At 32.6% G+C, this 21,430-nt stretch overlaps 1 protein-coding gene across 2 annotated transcripts; it reads right to left on the bottom strand.

Moving 5' to 3' along the window:
- Positions 1-16,148: 16,148 nt before the first annotated feature.
- Positions 16,149-18,451, bottom strand: LOC139882462 (uncharacterized). 2 transcript variants are annotated; one of them, XM_071866778.1, is made up of 5 exons: positions 18,410-18,451; positions 18,291-18,317; positions 18,121-18,183; positions 16,285-16,363; positions 16,149-16,198 (listed from the first exon to the last, which is right to left on the bottom strand). In XM_071866778.1, the coding sequence occupies exons 1-5, from the start codon at positions 18,449-18,451 to the stop codon at positions 16,149-16,151; spliced, it is 261 nt and encodes an 86-aa protein (XP_071722879.1). The 2 variants fall into 2 exon arrangements, with proteins under 2 accessions (XP_071722879.1, XP_071722880.1); XM_071866779.1 differs by having other exon boundaries at positions 16,169-16,194.
- Positions 18,452-21,430: the final 2,979 nt, after the last annotated feature.

Genomic DNA, 21,430 nt, shown 5'->3' with positions numbered 1-21,430 from the left:
CAAATTCGTGGGATGATCGCTAGAGCTTTTTTCTGGTGAACGGAATCTTTACAAAACAGATATTAATTGGAGGATTTAATTTAAACTAATACCGAGTCGTGATTGTCGACTTTCCTTAGAGAATAATCGCCCCACTTCCGTTCCGGGTTTTTGCGAGTTTCTCACCAGGATAAAACGGTATTTATGAGGACAGCAATAAACGGAAATTGATGAACCTCCCTTTAGGAAAAACTAATGCAGTAAGCGTTTGTGAGCAAAATGGTTTTATGGAGAGTTTCTAATAATCAGAAGACAAGAAGGAGAAGAAGACGTTATTCTGATGATTCTTGAAACTCATCCCCTATTTATAGATTTCAAGAGATTTAATTGAAAAGGTATGTCTTTTGGTGGAAAGACACGTGTCCCTCTATTTGAATTATATCTCTTAATTATTCCAATATATTACCAAAATATCCAACAATCCTCCCCTATTTTGGAAATATCTTCAAAATTGCTCATACGCTAACATAAGAAATACACATAAGCAAAAGTATCTTTCAACTTGAACTTTTACTGTAGTGAGAAACGTCAAAGTCAAAGCGAAGTATCGGTGTACTTTTAGTATTGAACCGCGACTCCATAAGCTAAGACCGGACACTGACCACATGCATTCCTTAAGGACTGATATTAGTTCCTCTAGATTTTCCGTAGCACTAGGATCGCCGTGCGCTACATCCTGGTTTCGTAAACATGTCCGAAAAGTGAAACCTCCACACTTTCGATCGGGGCGGCAGCACCCCAAATGTTTGTATAGGTGGATCCGTAGACAAATATATATATCTGTTGTACAGGTTTTACAGTCTACATAACATCTTATCAAAAGATGTCGTTTTCCATTAAGAGATCTTATCTCAGCCATAATTCCAACAGTAACGAGCACTTCCTTTTGGAATGAATAATTTAAGTGCTCCAGACCACATGCAGTAACTTGTTGTTACCCATTGAACTGTCACCCTAGTGGTAGTGCCAGGAAGAGTAGTTGGGTTTCCATTACTGGCGGTCATCAATAGGTTTTAATCCCATTTCGAGTGTAGTAGAATATATCAATTCTCTGCCAAGACCCTTTGTTAAAGGATCTGCCAAGTTCTTGCAAGACTTTACATAATTTATCGTGATAATTCCTTCGTTTAGAAGATCCTTGACATAGTCATGTCTCAAGCTAATATGCCTAGATTTTCCATTATACACTTTACTGTGTGCTCTGGACATTGTAGCTTGACTATCGCAGTGCAAAGAGATGGCTGGCATTGGTTGTGGCCACAACTCTATTTCTAGGAACAAATTCCTCAGCCATTCTGCTTCTTTGCCTGCGGCTGCGAGTGCTATGAACTCTGCTTCCATAGTGGAGTGGGTTATGACAGTTTGCTTCTTAGAAGCCCAAGATATTGCCCCTCCACCGATCATAAAGATCCACCCAGTTGTAGCTTTGCTTTCATGTTGCTTAGCAAGCCAACTAGCGTCGCAATAACCTTCCAATACTCCAGGAAAGTTATTATAGTTTAACGCAAGTTCTTTCGTATTCTTTAAATACCCCATAACTCTTTTAACTCCATTCCAGTGTTCTATTCCAGGATTGCTTGTAAATCGGGAAAGACAACACACAGCGTATGCTATATCAGGTCGAGTGCAATGCATAGCATACATGAGACTTCCTATAATGCTGGCATATTCCAATTGTGCTATGGCTCTCCCAGTGTTCTTTTCCAATCTAAGTGACGAATCCATTGGAGTTGATGCTCCTTTTATTTCTAAATGTTTGTATTTATTTAGAACCTTTTCAACATAGTGTTCTTGAGAAAGACTAAAGCAACCTCCATGTTTTGTCACTTTGATTCCTAAAATAGCATCCACTTCTCCAAGATCTTTCATCTTAAATTGAGAGGATAGATACTTTTTAGTATTATTTACACCAGTCATGTTTGTTCCGATGATTAACATATCATCTACATACAAACAAATTATAACGCCATATTCTTTTGTAAATTTAGAATATACGCATTTGTCGGCATCATTATGTTTAAAACCATATGATAGAATAACTTTATCAAATTTCTCATGCCACTGTTTTGGCGCTTGTTTTAAACCATAGAGCGACTTGGTAAGTCTACATACCTTGCGTTCGTTTCTGGGAAGAACGAACCCTTCAGGCTGATCCATGTATATTTCCTCATCGAGTTCTCCATTGAGAAAAGCCGTTTTAACATCCATCTGCTGTACTTCTAGTTTACAGATAGACGCTATCGCTAGAAGTGCACGTATCGATGTTAACCTTGCAATAGGTGCATAAGTATCGAAGTAATCGATGCCTTCCTTTTGTCTAAAGCCTTTCGCAACTAGACGTGCCTTAAATGTTTGAATTGTGCCATCAGTATTGGTTTTTCTTTTAAACACCCATTTGCATCTTATAGGTTTAGAACCATGCGGTAATTCAGAAAGTTCCCAAGTGCCATTATGCATTAAGGAATCCATTTCGTCATTTATCGCTTCCTTCCAAAAAGCCGAGTCTCTTGAAGACATAGCTTCTTTGAAAGTTTTAGGATCTCCATCAACATTGTATACCAGCGGTATTTTGTTGATAACTTTATTTCTACTTCCTTCGATAAGTAGAATAACTTCCGAGTGATAAAGGAAATCAGGATCAAAGTTTGGTTTCTTGATCCTCTTACTTTGACGAGGCTCATCCGGAGTTTTCGGGACATCCAGATTTTCTGGACTTTCTTGTACCGAACTATTATCATTAGTATGATTTTCTATTTGTATATCTATTGAATCCTTTCCGAATTTATTTTCAAGGAATTCAACATCCTTAGATTCGATTATGACACTTGTCTTAGAATCTAGGATTCGATATGCTTTAGAATTTTCTGCATATCCTACAAATGTTCCCTTTAGAGCTCGAGGCCCTAATTTAGTTCGTTTAAGACCTGGAACCTTATAGTAAGCCACACAACCCCAAACTTTAAGATACTGCAAGTTTGGTTTTCGTTCATTCCATAGTTCATATGGAGTTACTTTAAATTTCTTTGAGGGAACGCGATTTAACACGTGACAAGCGGTTAAAAGTGCTTCTCCCCATAAATTTAAAGGTGCCTTGGCATTAGTGATCATTGAGTTGATCATTTCAACCAACGTTCGATTTTTCCTCTCAGCAAGTCCATTTTGTTGAGGCGTATATGGAGCCGTTGCCTGGTGAACAATCCCATTTTCTTCACAATATTGAGAAAATGCCGTAGAAAAATATTCTCCTCCCCTATCACTTCGGAGAGATTTTATTCTTTTACCCTTTTGATTTTCAACCAAAGATTTATAAGTTTTAAACTTTTCAAAAGCTTCATCTTTGTGTTTAAGCAAGTATACAATGCAATACCTACTGCTATCATCTATGAAGGTTATGAAATATCTATTTCCTCCCCTAGTTAATATACCATTTAACTCGCAAATGTCTGTATGAACTAAGTCTAGCAAATCAGATTTTCTATCAGCCTTAGGAAATGATTTTCTAGGCATTTTAGATTGTATGCAGATTTCACATCTATCATTATTATTATGCTTATATGTTATTAAACCTTCTTTATGCATATGATCCAAAGTTTTATAGTTAACATGACCTAATCTAGCATGCCATAAAGATGAGAACTCAACAGTATAAATAAACTTATAGTTATTATTGATACTTAGTTTGAACATTCCATTACAAGAGTATCCCTTTCCGACAAATACGCCTTTCTTAGACAATATCAGTTTGTCGGATTCTAGGACAGCTTTGAAGCCTTTCTTACATAAAAGATTTGCAGAAATTAAATTCTTCCTAATTTCCGGAACATGTAAGACATTAGTAAGGGTTATCTTCTTTCCAGAAGTGAATTGAATATCTATGCTTCCCTTTCCTAAAACGTCAGATTTTTGATGGTTTCCCATCAGGACCTCTTGTGCTGTTTTTACTTCTTCGTATTGCTTGAACTGTGCCTTGTCATTGCAAACGTGAACCGTTGCGCCAGAATCGTACCACCAATCTTTGATGTTCCCGGTTGATGCCGTGTTGACTTCAGAAATCATGGCAATCATATCATCAGCTTCAACCACTTTGGCCTTTGATTCTTTGGATTTCTTTAAGGATCGACACTCACGTTTAAAGTGTCCCTTTTTTCCGCAATGATAGCAAACTATATCTTTCTTTTCGTTTGCTGTCTTCGAGCGCTTTCTCTTTTTGCTCTCGGTTTTCTGATTAATATTGTTGACAGAATTGTTACCCTTTTCTTCGGTTACTACACGGCCCCGGGTTTCCTCTTCTATTAGAAGATGTTTGATCAATTGATCCACCGAGAATTCCTCGCTTGTGTGCAACAGTTTCTTCCGATAATTGTTCCAAGTTTCTGGTAATTTTGCAATTATCACGGCAACTTGCAATTGTTCCGGAACCACAATATTTAATTCAGACAGTTTTTGCACATACATTTGAAGTTCATGGATTTGTTCAATTATAGATTTATCAGATTTCATTTCAAAATGTATGTATTTAGCGCCTAGGAATTTATCCACACCTGATTTTTCGGAGGTGTATTTTGCTTCGATTGCTTGCATGATATCCCTTGGGCACTTCTTTACTGAGTAGTATTCATGTAATCGATCATTCAGAGATTGTAGTATGTATCCTCTGCATAGCACTTCATCTTCTATGCGTTTTTGGTAGGCCGTCTTCTCTGCATCTGGTGCATCCGGTGCCGGTTCCACGACGTCCACCAAATCCTTGTTTAGCACGTATACCAATTTCAGGGAAGTAAGAAGGAAAATCAGTTGATCCTTCCACCGTTTGTAATTGAGTCCATCGAATCGTGGCGGTTTTTGGACGTCAGCGATTTTGTTAATCTCCATTTTGGTGACAGTTTATTCTCTAAGATTGTTAGAACAAATTCGTGGGATGATCGCTGGAGCCTTTTCTGGTGAACGGAATCTTTACAAAACAGATATTAATTGGAGGATTTAATTTAAACTAATACCGAGTCGTGATTGTCGACTTTCCTTAGAGAATAATCGCCCCACTTCCGTTCCGGGTTTTTGCGAGTTTCTCACCAGGATAAAACGGTATTTATGAGGACAGCAATAAACGGAAATTGATGAACCTCCCTTTAGGAAAACTAATGCAGTAAGCATTTGTGAGCAAAATAATTTTATGGAGAGTTTCTGATAATCAGAAGACAAGAAGGAGAAGGAGACGTTATATATTTTTTATTCTTGAAACTCATCCCCTTTTATAGATTTCAAGAGATTTAATTGAAAAAATATGTCTTTTGGTGGAAAAGACTATTTGAATTATATCTCTTAATTATTCCAATATATTACCAAAATATCCAACATAATATATATTACAAAAATTCCTTTCATAACATATTTTTATATAAAAATAGATTTTTAATATTATCGAATCATTCAATAAATACAAACACTCTTACATGCTTGTTCAAAAGTAATAAGGTGTAATAAAAAAAAAAAAAGGTAATAAGGCGTACCCATTAATATTTTTATGCTTCTTCAAAAGTAATAAGGCATATATTGTACCCATATTAAATGTAGTTAAAAATTTATGAACACGATTTGTTACTAATTAGTTACTTATAATAATAAGTTTCCAAATTGGAAATTGAAACGGTTTCATAAGAGTCACAATAAAACTGATAGGAAAGGAAAGGACCACCTAGCTACGGTTACTTGCATGTGATGAACACGAGACACATACAGTTACTTATGCGTGGATTTTCCGACTTTCTTTTCTTTTCCCTTTCTCATTTCCAACATTATAATCTGGAAACAGACGTAATTTATTTTCTATTTAAACGGTTACACACTTCCACTATATAAAAAATTCATCCATAGAAAATTTTAAGACGACAACGTTTATTACTATTTCATTTTAAACATTGACTAATACGGTTTTTGTTGCTTGGTGTCCAGTGTACGCTTTTCTTGATTCTACTTGTTAATTTGGTCAATAGGAATTGATAGTGAGAATATGATTAATCATATTTAATTTCTAAACAGATATTTGATGTATGGAATTGCACTATAAAATTGAATATTTTACATGACATATATAGTTAACACCACTAATTAACATTAGAGAAGTTGTGCTGATGCCCAATTATTTAAGCGCGTTTCGTCACATATCTATAGATTCAACTAATCATGAGTACCAAATAGTATATATGAAATCTTACTTAGGAAATTCTAATTCATTTATTACGATAGCTCCCCATCACATATCGATTGCATGATTGGATATAAATCATATTATATATATACATGAATCAAATAACAATATCATAACTTATGTAGTACGTATAATTTATTATCCAATTTATTATATTAATATCAATTCTAGTGGATAAAACATTTGTAAATAACGCTTAAAAAAAAAAAAAAAAACTTGTAATGGAAAGTATATATAGTAGGTCCCATGCAATTGTCCATCGTCACCTTCCACCATTAAATGTACACGCCAAGGACAATATACATTATGAGAAATTTTTGGATATATATTTCCCTTTACCCAAGATACATCTATAGTAGGGCATTCATTAAATATTGACCATATGTAATGTTGTGACTTGATTTTCTCCACTAAGTCTATGTTTATCTTGTAATTATGTGGAAGGGAATGTGAGAAATCAATATAAAATGTATGTGGTTAAACAAATCCTAACCAAATCCCACTCTTGGGATTATTTTAATGCTTGATCATGCATGGATTTAAATTTGCAACCTAATTAAACGTATATCTCTTTCTTCTAATAGGTTTAAACGTCTTTACAAACACTATGGCTTCTTAATTCCTCATACATAATTTGCGTATAGTATGTTTAATTAGAGTCTATATCCAATGACTCGGGTCAATTTCCACAAAATTCTAGAATCAAAAGATAAAAAAGTTAATTTCATTGACAAACGAAGTCGCTGTATTAGAATAATGTACAATTGAGGTTGATTGCTAGCTAGTTGCTCCATTATGATTACTTTGAGAAAATATATTGTGTTAATTACATAATTTGAGACTCTTAAATGAGAAACAATCTATCAACATCAATTACACAAATTGGCAAATTAATAGAAAGAAAATTAATATGCAAGTTTAGGTAACAAAAAATGATTGACCTGGCTATTTTTATCTGAGAGTACTTTCAAATTTTATTATTTCAGCTTGACATAGTGATTATCAAAGTAAAATAATTACTTTGTTGGAATACAAAACAAAGCTTCGCACAAGATATATATAGATCAAAAACTCGGCTCTCAATCATGAATCATGTAGAGTTCGATTATTATTTTTTAAGGAGTACCCTATAATCTATATATTGTTCTATGTGGGTGAACATACTTTTGACAAATTTTAAAGAATAATGAGGATACTATATACTTTCAAAAAAAATGAGGATGATATATTTTAAGCCTCTAGACTTTTAACTTAAAATCTAGAAAAATAATAGCCTCGATTCTTATCCTCATTTTTTTCCCTTCTTTAAGTGAAGGAAAGATTTAGTTTACCGTAAGTTTTAATTTCAGCAATATCGATGATTTATGATTAAAGATGACGAATATGTCACAATTCTAAATATTTTTTTAATAAAAATTAGAGTAATTTGCAACAAAAGAAAAGGTGTTTCGTTGATGAAAATCTACTGGTGAAAGGAGTACTAGTAAAATGATTACTTTGTTAAACGACAATAATATTGCAACCAATTAAATTGGTGTTTTTAAGTCGGCTTCGGGGATCAGCATTTGTTTGTCGTGGAAATCTTAAAAATCACAAAATCCCATAAGAATAATTGATTTTAATAAGGTTTTCGAAATTAAAATGTCTAAAATTTTTAAAAATAGTATTTTTGTCATTTTTTCAAGGAGATCCGAATTTTGGACATGAAAAATCATTTTGAGTTTGAAGAACATGAAAAAAAAGTTTTGGAATGATTATATGATGCCATAAGTCCTTTAGAAATAATGAAAGATGAAATTTTGATTCATAAATAATACTAACTGCACTAAATTTTATTCAAAAAACTAAAACATAAATTAAAAAAACGGAAATACACTTGAAATCTACATATTTTTTAATTTAAAAGCTCCAATTTTTATTAGAAAAACCGAGAACTATCTATTACAAAAAAATACAAAAACTTAAATAGATAAAAGAAAAAATCATAATCCTCACTTTTCTAAAAAATCAATAGCAATAGAGATGCATTTCTAATCATAAAATATTGTTTGGGCATCACTCTCACCGTCTTGACTATCCAAATCAAAGTGCAGAATATTCACACTGATCCCTACAAAATTATAATTTTACAGTATGATCGTTTTATTTTATTCTTTTTCAAAACATCTCTTCTTTCTTCATTAATCACCAAATTAAATTTCAACAATTTGTACAGTGATTACCTACCACTCAAATTAGGTTAGGATGGTTAGTAGTAAAATTAAGTATCGATCAGTTGTTGTGTCCATTTTTCCTAGTATGGATAAGACTTAATTCCATAAGTTCTAGTGAAACTTCGATAGAAGGTACAATTCCAACAATCATTTCTACCATTAACTATCAATTAGCATTAACATGCAAAATGATCTTAAGTACATCCGCATTTCCGTAAAACATTTTTGAAATACCTTTTTTTTTTTTTTTTTCCCTGAAATACATTTCCGTAAAACTTAACGTATGTATGATCTTGTCTTTTAATCGATCAATTCCCACTCCCATATATAATTTATGGTCGATGCACTATTATTCTATCAAATACCTTTTATTCCCTATATGAAATACTTGATTCCGAAGTATCGCTCCACATCTTTAACTTCTCATTTATCCCTTCTATATATTCTTAAAACGATATCATGATCTAAACCTATAGTTTGCAGTGTATGTATATTCTACTGGTGTAAATATAAATATTTATAATGATAGAGGATATAATTAAGTCTCGTTCTATTGTTTTCGAACGATAATGTGAAAGCATGGAATGGTGGTGGATAAGGTACTCGAGTAGAAGCTTGGAATAAATAATGAGAGGGAATAGGGTTTTTTAATTTATTTTATTATTTGAAGATGGACACCAAGGTGGTTTGATGGTTTGATTTATTAACTATAAATTAATGAATGAGGATCATAGCTAGTTTAAAACTGAAATATTTCAAAAAGAAAATGAAATATAATAATAATAGAAGGAGTAGTTGTACGGATGGAGCCACCTCTAATTTGATCAGTGGGATAATGTTGGAATCTTTTGTCACACCAACATAATATATTTTTGTAAGCAACTATCTTATTTTACAAGATAAAGAGGGAGCACATATACTATGCTTGGATATATTATAAGATATTGTTTGTTTTAATTTATTCTAAGGATATATTATAAGAAAAATGGAATATGGTCCGTAAGATAATATTGGAATCCTAACTGAGAATTATTAATTCGGAAAGTTAAACAATTAGTAATCACTAAGTAGTGCTTACTTACGATTAAAAGATTTAAATGTAGGGTAACACGAATTTGTTCTATAAGTGTATTAATTTATGTGTCCAAGCTACATAGAAAATTGTTTCATCGTATGAGATCAATTTAAAGACTATTCACAATTTTTCTTCTGAAGTATCAAAAAAGAAGAAGAAAAAGACGAACAATTTTAAGCTTGCGCACGCCTAATCTTTCGGACATTTAAATATGCAACAATTATTAAGCAACGAAAGGAGTGGCCAAAGTACAAATTTAATGTCATTTGTGCACAAGTTTATTGCATTTTTTATTTTTTTATGTAAAAGTTTATTGTCATTTATTGATATTCTTCGATTGCTACATATTAAATTATTATTTATTAGCATGATTAATTTGATTGCATTGGGTGTATTTATCTTTGCTACGTAAGACCTAAACCACGTGACTTTCTAGGGTGTCTTCATAGTTACAAACATTTTGAGAAAGAGTAACGAATTAACCAGTCCCATATCATCAAGCAAGTAGTGTTTCACTTTCCTACTTTTCTTTTTGGTTCCAATCATAATAGCTAGGCTAGGATTGACGCCGGACAATATTCCGTGAAGAAATCAAAAGCATTTAATTTATAATTAATTGGACCATCTAAATTTCTTATCAGCAACCACTCATACATAGCTAATTATACATGTAGTCCTCTCTATCAATATTAATATAGTTCAATAAAACAAAAATATAAAGTAATTTAAGTTGAAGGAAATACGTTTCTCTCATTATAAATCATAGTCAGTCATTGTTTGGATATAGTAGCGAAAAAATGGCTAGATTGGTCAAATATCCTGTTGAATATTGACTGTATTAGGTCCAAGAGGGGTCAAATTTGAAGACAATCGAAAGTAAGTTAAAATGGTCCAGTGAATCGGAAATTCATGAAAAGGCGTTGTCTCAAGTTAATTTAAAGAGGCATACAGCCAGCTAGGTTGCCTTTAATTGGTCACATTATATATATATATACTTATATCAAACACCTGATCCATTCATTCAGGAAGAAGCAATTATAAATTTATGTGGCGTGGTCCAAATGACAACAAAAATCCACCATGTGCTTTGCTTTAGGCCTGGCAAACCAACAAATTTTGAGCATTTTATTTTGGCTCTTTATATCTTGATTGAGATTGAAATATTTTATAAACAGCGCACAAAATATGATATTATAATCAGAATGGGTTCTACTTTGCTCGTAATTAAATGTATTATTTTCACTCGATTAATTACTGTTTTATATAAAATCCATTATCAAGTATGCTCAAATTCAAGGCATATTCATCATAAGGTTGTTGATATCATGGTTATCATCTTGAGAAACTTATATTTAGAATAGTTAACTTTCTTATCAAAATAACATCCGAAATTAGTACTCATTATTTTTTTTAGGTTAAAATTAGTACTCCTTATTTAGATGAAAACCTAGTATTAATTTCATTAATTATAAGTGAATTCGTACATAAAATTACAAACACTAGTATTGTTGCCATTTCATTGTTTCTGAGGTTTTTCCTCTTTCTGTACTCTCTTTATCTTTTATCAAAAAAATGTATATATATATATATACATACATATATGATGAGATCAAATGTTAAACAACAACGCGTCTTATTAAAAACTATCACATAGAAAAAATGAAAAAAATTTTGAAACGAAAAGTTATATATATGCAATAAAGTAGACCATAAAATTAGATAATCTTGAGTTTGCGCCTCGAATATACAGCCACCCACAACTCCATCTCCATATAACCTTGATTGCTAGGAATTACAAACTAATAACAAAAAAGCTATGTACTCCACCAAGATATATAATGAACTGCTAAGTATTATAAATTCCAGAGATATAACAGCAAAATATTGACTCAATTGGAACGAAATTAGCTAGGAAATCAACATTATTCCATGGACTATGGGAATTACCAACTACAAAAGAAACTCCACTCTTCACAAGTCGCACCTTATTGGTAGAATAGTAACTTACTCTTAATATTATATACTATATATCTTTCAGATATTTACACATGATTTTATGATTTGGACTGGAAATGATGGGATGTTACAATTGTGGAAGCATTTAGCCACTAGGGTTATTATATATGATCAGACAACTATAGACAAATCATCTACTTATAGTTGCAAGGAAATGACTAAAAGTGGCAATAATAGGCCACTAACATAAAATCAATCCAATAAATCAAATTACTATCTCGTATGTATATTACTCTGTAATTGGTGGAGCCTATATATTATAGTAGTACATGTTTGATTAAATTCTTGAGCAAGAATCATTTTTTATTCGCATTTTCTGTCTAATACCTGATGATGCCAAAGATTGGCATGCGCCCTATTTGAAAGAATCTTCTTGCTTCACATGGCCATCCAAGCCAATATTGCCAAGCATACACACATACATATATATAGAGACTAAACATGCCAATTTTCAAATTAATTAAACCTTTATCCTATATAACTATGTAACTGTATAGTTCCTCGATTTGTTTTTTCTACTCATTACTCCCTCAGTCTCACATGTGTTGCATTTATTTATGTATTTTGTCGATAATGTATATTTAGAGACGATGTAACACCACATATTGTGAGACAAATGTAATATATGTTACGGATATATATATATATATGTATATAGCTAGTATATATATGACCGAGATTCTCCATTTATTTTACGCTCCGGACCGTAACTATTCTTCGAATGTATTTGCTCGCAGTAAATGTAGATTCTCTTTAGATGCACAATGAGAGATCTCGTCTTTTCCACAACATCTCTAAAATAACAGATATAGCATAACTACGTACAAATTTAAGGTAAGGATTGAGGCAATGTGAAATGTTGACGTATAATTAAAGACTTTCATATTTTTCTTTGTATAACTTCTGCGTAGTGGAGAAGAAGGAAAAGCAGTCTGAAAATTGAATCCATACAGACTATATAGGGCCCTCCTTATATACTATCTCCATTCCTAATTAATTATTACATTTTTTATAAATTTTACATAGAAAAAATTACGGTAATTAAATATGGAGGAGTATTATTGTATGTATAGTTTTTTCTTATGATAACTGTATGCATAGTATATGTTAAGCTATTGATATTTACCGAAAGAAGTTGTTTAGCTGAGCCCGCATTCCAATAATTCATTGAAGGATTGGTTTGTTTGAAACAGAAAAAAATTCAAAAAAAAAAGAGAGAAGCATACTTGCAGACGAAGAAACCGAGCTCTCCAATTAACAAAATGATAAAGGTGGAAATCAAAACCTTCTTGGAAATATTTTTAAATGAGTTGAAGGTTTTCAAGGTGAAAGAAACAAAGACAGATCAAGGAAGAAGCAATGTAGAGAGGATTGAAGTTGATTCTGCATTTGTGACTGTCGAGGACGAAATGACACACTGGAAAAAACTTGAGGACCTTGGTGTCTATGCAAGAAAGTCAGGGATGCTGCTGAAGTTTCTGAAACCAATCAAGCCGGAAATGAAATTGAGATTCCTCCGGCCGGAATTCCGATTTGCGAAGGTCGTGACATAACTGGAAATGATCGTGACAAGCTCAGGAACATTGTGTTCAATTGCTTCGCAAATCAGCCGATCGAAAAGTCTCAATTTGCCTAGGGTTCCAGGTTACTGTTTCATTGCTCAGTTTTCTCTTTCTTCCGAATAATTAGGGTTAGCTTATCTTTTGATATTCTTGATGGATTTTGATGATTCAAAAGGCCATTTAGGATCGAATTGATGCTCTGAATCTGATTATGAAGTCAATTTTAGCAATTATCTAGTAATGAATGAAATGTTTGCTCAAGCTTTGTTATCATAATTGGGGATTTTGTATGCAAGCCATTTTTCTTGTTCCTTTCAATTTAGTCAAGTTACATTATGCATTTGGAAGTTGTTATGGAGGTTTCTGCTAGATTTCAGCATGAGAGGATGAGAATGACCATTGTCTTAGTTCATTTCAATTTAAGTCCAAACAAGTCAAGTAGTCATTTTTATTTCCAGCAAAGAGAATGAAAAAGTGAAGTTGTACAATCGTTTAGAATGTCATTTAGAGAGTTTCTACAATGGTTGTTGTTATCTATCATGGCTGCATCAGAAGTCAACTTCAAAGTCAATATTTGAAATTTTTGTGGATTGATTTGCAAATTGAAGAAGAAGAGAAGTTTTACTGTAGAAAAATCTACCATTTTAGTTTATCAAATGAGTTAAAATTTCAAGAAGAAGTGGTACTCAAGGAATTCGATCTGTGATTGTTATGTGGCGTTTTTAGTTTGTGGTCTCAAAAGCACTTTTGTTTAGAAATTTTTGAGTTGTAATTTCTTTTTTTAATATTTTATAATTTAAAGTTTATGATGTCTAGGATGTTTTGGATTAGTATATAAGGTCCTTAACTTTCTTTTTTTTCAATTATGAGCTTTTTAAGTTAATGAAAATCAGATCTGCAAATTCCTTTGAAAAGTTCATCTCTTTATTTTTCAATTTCAAATAGCCTTTAGGCTGCATTGGTATTTTGAGCGTTACCTTAGAACTAAACCGAAACCAAATTAATTTTTAGGATCCAAACACTTTAGATTCCAACATTTAGCTACATATTTGAATCATGTTTTATACAAATTCATGTATCATCCTATCAGTCACAAAATTTCAATTCTAATTATCGTTGTTTGTTCTTTTTTTTCTTTCTTTTTTTACAATTTTATGCTTGTGTTTCTTTCTAATTAGGAATAGAGATATACCAACAATTTGAGTGACACGTACGTTTTCAGGGAAACAAGATTTTATTTATTATGGCCCTTCAAGATTTTATTTTTATCAATGAAATTTGGTTGAATATTTAAGAGAAGAAAATATATATATATATATATAAAGAGGACAGAGGCAAACAAATTCACGTAATGCAATCCAATAGTTGATTGTCAGTAAGTACAACCATTACACATACAATTGTACGGTAACATAGATCATTATATTATGTCATGTTTAATTATTAAAACAAAATTATTGAAACGAGAATGTATAATATCCAATAATTAACCATCAAAAGAAAATTAATATCCAACGATTCATTGATAAAAATATGTGCATGTATACACATATGGCTCCCAAGTCCCAAAGGTATTTTGTACGTACAATAATTGTACACAAACATGAAATATTTAATTAGATAGTCTAATATACTTATTAATATTTCACACTTTCATGAAAGTTTGGAAACATAAATTATCCGTACAACATTACACATTTGCTATACAAAATATTAGGTCTAGAGAAAGGGAGAGATCACCTAATTCCGTCGCTATTATTCAATCATTAACAAAGCTAACTCTGAAATTGTGATGCTGTAATTTTGGCCCTGCTCATCTTAATTATGTTTTAAAACTTGAGTGACAAGGATATTTTACTCCTAATCATGTGATTGACGTCTAAATTAATCTAATCAGTTTATGCGACAACTTTAATAAATCACTCGGTCAATGTAGTGGGGATTATAACTCACGTCATTACTACTAATAAAGTCCTATCATAAAGATAATTAACAAGAGAGACATTATAAGTGGAATTCGTCATCGAATCACAAATGCTTTATATCTCAAGATTAGGATTTTCAAATGAAGTTTTGATTTACTATGTATCGATGTGTCACCTGTATAAAGATTAATAGCTAAAAGATACCATTATATGCCAGTTATAAACGTGTTAGGACTAAAAGTATGAACACTCTTCTAAGAGAGGTCTCCACTACTATTAGTAGCCTCTCAATTTACAAGTTGCGACTATGAATAATCCAAGAAATGACATGGTGTGAAATGGGAATATGAGAATGAGCACAAACAACCTAGAAAAGAACAGGCATAAATGTTTTTGTGTGGATTCTCTGTAATGTAATTTAGTGAAAGAGATATACATAGATGTTTGTGGATGGAGGTTGAGTCAGTAATCAGTAGTAAATGGTAGTAACCCACTTTGCTCCCCAAAAGGAAAACACTTTGATTTAGACTTAGCCTCTATTCTATTGTATATGGACAATCGAGTACACTCATGACCAGCTCTTCCATGGCTCCCACCTTTCACCATTTCATCGGCATTTTCTATTTTTAATTATTCCTTTTTTGTCATTTTCATGCTACAACCATTACAAATTGGATAACAACAGTCCCATTCAATAACTTCTACTAATTTCCTTCTCTGTCTGATAATTATTGTTGCTAATAATACACTAAGCATAGTTTTCATTCACTCTTAGTAAACAAATATAATGATCCAAGAAAACGATAAAGAGTTGCATTAATATTCAGCAAGATTTAACCACAAAAGATCGCAAATTTCGGTAAAATACAAGTGTTTTAGTAAGCTTGATAACGAAATGGAAGAATTTGAAGTTACTTGTCATATACTACTACACAAAATCTAATGTAAACGACATGAGTCCGCATAATAAGCTCAATTACAGGGCTATTGTAGTTCTCATCCAAACTGCTGCTGAGATTAACAACATCACTTTCCCCTGTAAAGTGCATATAAGAAAAATCAGCAAGAACAGAACAAAGAGGGAGAAGAGCGGGAGAATCGTCTTTAGTTCACTTACGTGTTCATCATAAGAGTTATGTTGTCTCCTTTAAGAAGAATCCTTCCTACAAAACACAAGAATAGATCTTAGAGAATGCAGTTGCATAAAAGGGAGAAAGAATGTTGTAAAATATTAACCCAAGTGACCCACCTAAAGTCTTTCGGGTCTTTTTCTTAATGCTGACTTCCTCAGCATCATCCAACACCAAATTCATGTACTCATCAAAACCCTAAAAAGAGCAACGAGAAAAAAATAAGAAAAAAAAAAAAACACAAACACAAACATTTATTCCATGTATCAGAATTTTAGGTAGATTATAAATCATTATGTCCATAATCATCAACAGGGAGATACAAAGCAGTTCCCATGAATTCACAAAAAATTATATGAAAGAAAGCTGCAGGCATTGGGTTCATTCTATTTAAATGCCTTATGCAAGACCAGCAAAATCAGAAGCATAACAGAATTCTAAGGAAAAAGCTGTACATATACACGATGCTAGCCTACATATGCAATTGACAAAGGCTGGGACCATTCTGTTTGTAGTTGAGTGCCCAAAATAGAGTTAACCGGTAACAAAGTAAAGACTAAGACCATACAGCAACTACAATGTCAAGGGAAACCAGAAGCAGGAAAAACTACTGAATAGACTTCAAGCTGCTGAAAGAGTTATGAAGTAGAATTATGAATTCTTCTAAACTGATACATTCAAATCAGCACGAAAGACACTTGAAAGTTTACAAATAAATGTGATATGCAATAATAAGAGCATGTCTGGTACAGTTAGCAAAAGTGTCAGACTAGAGCCAGAGGGAAAGGGGAAGGACGATGTCAACAATGTCACAATGAGCTTGCTGTAACATTATATTTTGATTAGCGAGATTGGAACATTTTCTGATCAAGAGGTTGGTGAAAACCTTGATAGGTATTTAGACAATAAAAGAGGAGCAGCAATGTAATGGCAAGAAAGGAAAAGGATGAACCAAAAATGACATTGGAAGAGGTTGCACTGAATAACTGACAAGGAGTCATGGACAACACTTGATAGAAAATATATAGCCCTAAATGGGCCTGAATGGAAAAGGGTCAACTGTAGGTGGAAACTAACAAGCATTGGCAAGTGTACGAGGATAGGAAGTCTCGGTGCTTATGCACAGAAAAGAGAGGGGACCCTAAAAGACCCAAGGCAACGTCATCATACTGGGAAAAGTGAAGTTATATTAATGTAATGCTCATAGTTGGCATCTATAAATGGCCTAAGGAAACACCATACTCACTGAACTACAAATGACAGGTTTTGATCTCTCTGCTTTCTTTCTTTTAGTTTTGTTAGTGGCCAAAATACAGTTAAAAGATAGGCAGCAGTACAGAGTCAGAAAAGGCAGTAACTACAGTCTACAATGTCAAGGAAAGACTACAAGCTCCTGTAACTAAAAGTTATTAACTAGAATTAAGAGTTCTTCAACTGGTACCATCAGTATGCTAACATCACTTTTGACTGACAAGATTGAAACATTTTTAATCAAGAGGCTAGTGCAAAACTTTTTAGGCATTAGCCAACTAAAAAGGAGCAGCATGTTAATGGCAAATAAAGGGGAAGGATGGACCAAGATTAACATTAGCACAAGCCAATATAAATAATTGACACTAAATAGGCCTAAATAGACCTGAATGGAAAAAGGTATATTGTGCTTGGCAAATAAAAGAGACCCACTGCATTCGAGGCTGTCAAGTGAGGTGCTTAAACAACAAGCACAGCGAATCTAAGAGACCCAAGACAACGTCCTACTGATAAAACTAACAAGTAGTACTCGTAGGTTTTCCAATTTCATCAATAGTACAGAGAAACACAGCAAAAGCAGAGGAACTATAGAAGCGAAATAGAACAGATGACTGAAGCAATCATAAATTTTGAAGTTAACTGCAAAATCAAGCTAAGAAGACAAATCAGAACAGAAAGAGAAAAACTTCGAATGTAAATCTTACAATGATTCGCCCTTCAATCCTCAAATCTTTCTGCTCAAAAAGCCAAATCTGAATCCGAGCTTTCTACATCAATAAAAAAAATGAAACCAAAAATTAAACACACTGCACAAGAACAACATAGTCAAAAAGCAGACACAGATGAGAATAACAGCGTAGGGGTATCGACTTACACTTTGGAGGAATCTGAAAATCAAGTTCTGCAGCCAAGAAAACGAAGCATAAATCAGTAAAATTAGGTAACCAAAACTAAATTCGAAACAATAACTGAAAAAAGAATGAAAAAACATACGATAGGTTGGGTCATAATCCTCTGGACTTTGGTGCTCGCCATGGCTGCTATTGTTATCGGAGACGACGATCTTACAGAAAGAAAAAGCTAAAACCCCTTGTTCAAAGTAGAACCCTCGCAAGCAGCTCAACTCAACAACACTCGATTTCTCCATGTCTTCTAGTCTACTTCGCTTTAATTCGAACAGCAAATCACAATGGACTGGGCTCGGCCCAATTATTTAAACACTTGGGCCCAATAATTTGAAGATTTGAGCCCAGTTTTTGGGAAACCGAATACCCAAGTCCCTGCTGCATCAAAGTCGTGAATTTACCGTTTGCATCTAGCATCGGTTCGTTCCTCCATTTAGTGGCAGAGTTTAGATCCCGAGTTGGCTCAAATTTTAAATTTTGATTAATTAAATTTATATTTTAAAAATTATGGATTTAAATATAATTTTTAATGAGTTCAGTGAAAAATGACGATAATAAAATATAATTTTGATTTCATATAAATAAAGGAGTAATTCAAATTGGTTAGCCCAAAAAAGAAGAGTTCAAATTGATTAAATAGAACTCATCTGTTGTAAACTAAAAAATAAAATACGAGAATACAGAGAGTAGTAGTGTATAATTCTTATTAAAAATGGATGCATCAAGTGCCTATTTATAGGCTATAGATATTTGATCACTAAATAACAATTAGGATGATTTTTTTGAAAAAAATAACAATTAGGATAGATTTATAATTGACTTCCACTACTCTCGAATAAATAAAATTGTAATTGACAGTCACTCTCTAAAAAATAAGATAGTTATAACACTCTCATTTGGATGTCTATTTACTAACGTGCTTCATCAAAATTTTATCAGTAAAATTCTGCTGGAGAAAACGTGTTGGAAGAAAGAGTACACCAAATATTGACATACATAAATGAGACTGTAAAGGAAAATTCGATGGAAAAAAACCTAAATAAAAAAAAAAGTACATACTGTATGTTATTCCTTTGATGACGATATCGTTTAACATCTCGAAATCGAACAATTCCAATACTGCAAACCAACTTCTCAAAAATAACCGTTGGTAGAGACTTAGTGAACTAATCGAATTTATATACAATGTCATTATTTATCGATTTTATTTTAGTTTTTAATCACATTTAGTATTACATCCTCATGGTGAATGTGACATGCGCTAGACAGTTCAAGTAAATTGATAAAAATGTAAAAATTGTGTCTACTATATAAATATATTCTTTTAAATCAATCGTTAGAAAACTAAATATATACATCTAAATTTATTTTCATGAACAAAACTGTATAAAATGTATACATGTATAAAATGGGTGTTCTTTAGAGAATTGGGTGTTCCTCCATTTCATGGCATTCTTTAGATCTTCTAGTATTAAGATAGTAAATTGTAATTCTCATTAACTGATTGTGAACAGTACATCATATTTATAGACTAATATTAGAGAGTACAACAGCTACCAACATATAGTAAGGACTAAAGGAAAATCGGTTCTATACTACAAACTTATTATCTAGTTCCATTTGTTTCTTACATATAAAAAATTAATTAATTATATAGATTAAAAAAATTCATCATATTGAAAATGTATAAATGTATACAAGGTCGTCAACCATGTATCATCTTTTATTCCTCTAATTTAGATAGGTAATCACTCTCACTTCTTTTATTTTCCTAGCTTGCACACTCAGACATTTTATAACTCAGCATTTTAGAATCAAGAGTGGGTGCATAGGGCATTTCGACCTATACCCATACATCCTCTCATTTGCTAGCTCATATTCATGGATCGATGTCCGTTTTACTGAGATTTTGGTTTTGCCATTGTACCTTATAGTTGCATTGGATGCTTCTCTTTTGAGTTCTTTCTAATGTATGGATGTAAGGTATAAAATGTATAAAATGGAAAATCATGTATTTGCTCCTCTTTTGAGTTCTTTCTAATGTATGGATGTAATGTATAAAAAAGTAGTCTACTACACATCACCCCCGAGAATCGACCAGCATACATGATTTTTTTTTATTTTATGTTATAGAGGATCTGCCTGAGTTTTTTTTATAAACTTTTTTTACATAAGTAGGTCATCATAAAAAAAAACTAAATGTTTTATTGGTAGAAGAGTAGGAGTAAATATATATATTAGTTAATTTCTCTTCCACAATACCAACTGTCGCAAAAAGTCCATGACTTGAAAAATTTTAATTTAAAAGGACATAATTAGCTAACAAGATATAAACTAAATATATTTATAATGACATGCAATTTTGAGACGGATCGAGAAAGTAATTATATTAGTATCACCAATTGATTTGCGGTCCTCTGTTGAGTTCTTTCTAATGTATGGATGTAAGGTATAAAATGTCTTTCTTCTATGTACCGTCACTCTGTCAATATTTAGTTTGATGATGAATATGCAAATGCAACCAAAAATGTACTAACTTTTTGATGGAGATTATCTCATAACTCACTGTCTGCATGAAACAACTTGTTGCACACGAAATGACCTCACAAGGTTTGCTCATCGAGTTAAAACTAATAGAAATACAAGACCAGAATTTTGACACCTCTTTCTCTAAAATTCTTCTCTGTGGGATAGTTGTCCATACAAAGTAGTTAGCCATAGATAGACAGATGAGTGATGATATATTACATGTTACAAGATTGTATCAACTAAAACTATATATGCAGAACAAAGTGCAAAGTGCAAACTCTGTATCTGGTTTTCGTTGACAGGGTTCTTTCAGACACTCATCGAGCACTTTGTGAAATCTTCACTGGTTCTTCATGGCATTTAATCGAACTGTTTTCTAAAGACTTAATTTTCTACTCATCTCATGAAAAAGAAAAAAACTCCGTTTCCGTTGGCCTCCTGCCTGCAACTTGTTTGCGGAGAGTATGTGTACTGGCCCCAAATCCTTAACGCAACCAATCTCGGCGTGGGGAATCTACTGAATACCGATATCACAAACTTCACCAATTCTTATAAGGTCAGCGTGGATTTTTTTTTTTTA

The sequence above is a fragment of the Rutidosis leptorrhynchoides genome, unplaced genomic scaffold, assembly GCF_046630445.1.
Source record: "Rutidosis leptorrhynchoides isolate AG116_Rl617_1_P2 unplaced genomic scaffold, CSIRO_AGI_Rlap_v1 contig272, whole genome shotgun sequence".
NCBI lineage: Eukaryota > Viridiplantae > Streptophyta > Magnoliopsida > Asterales > Asteraceae > Rutidosis > Rutidosis leptorrhynchoides.
Note: the sequence above shows the minus strand (reverse complement) of the source record. Positions and strands in the feature narration are given on the sequence as shown.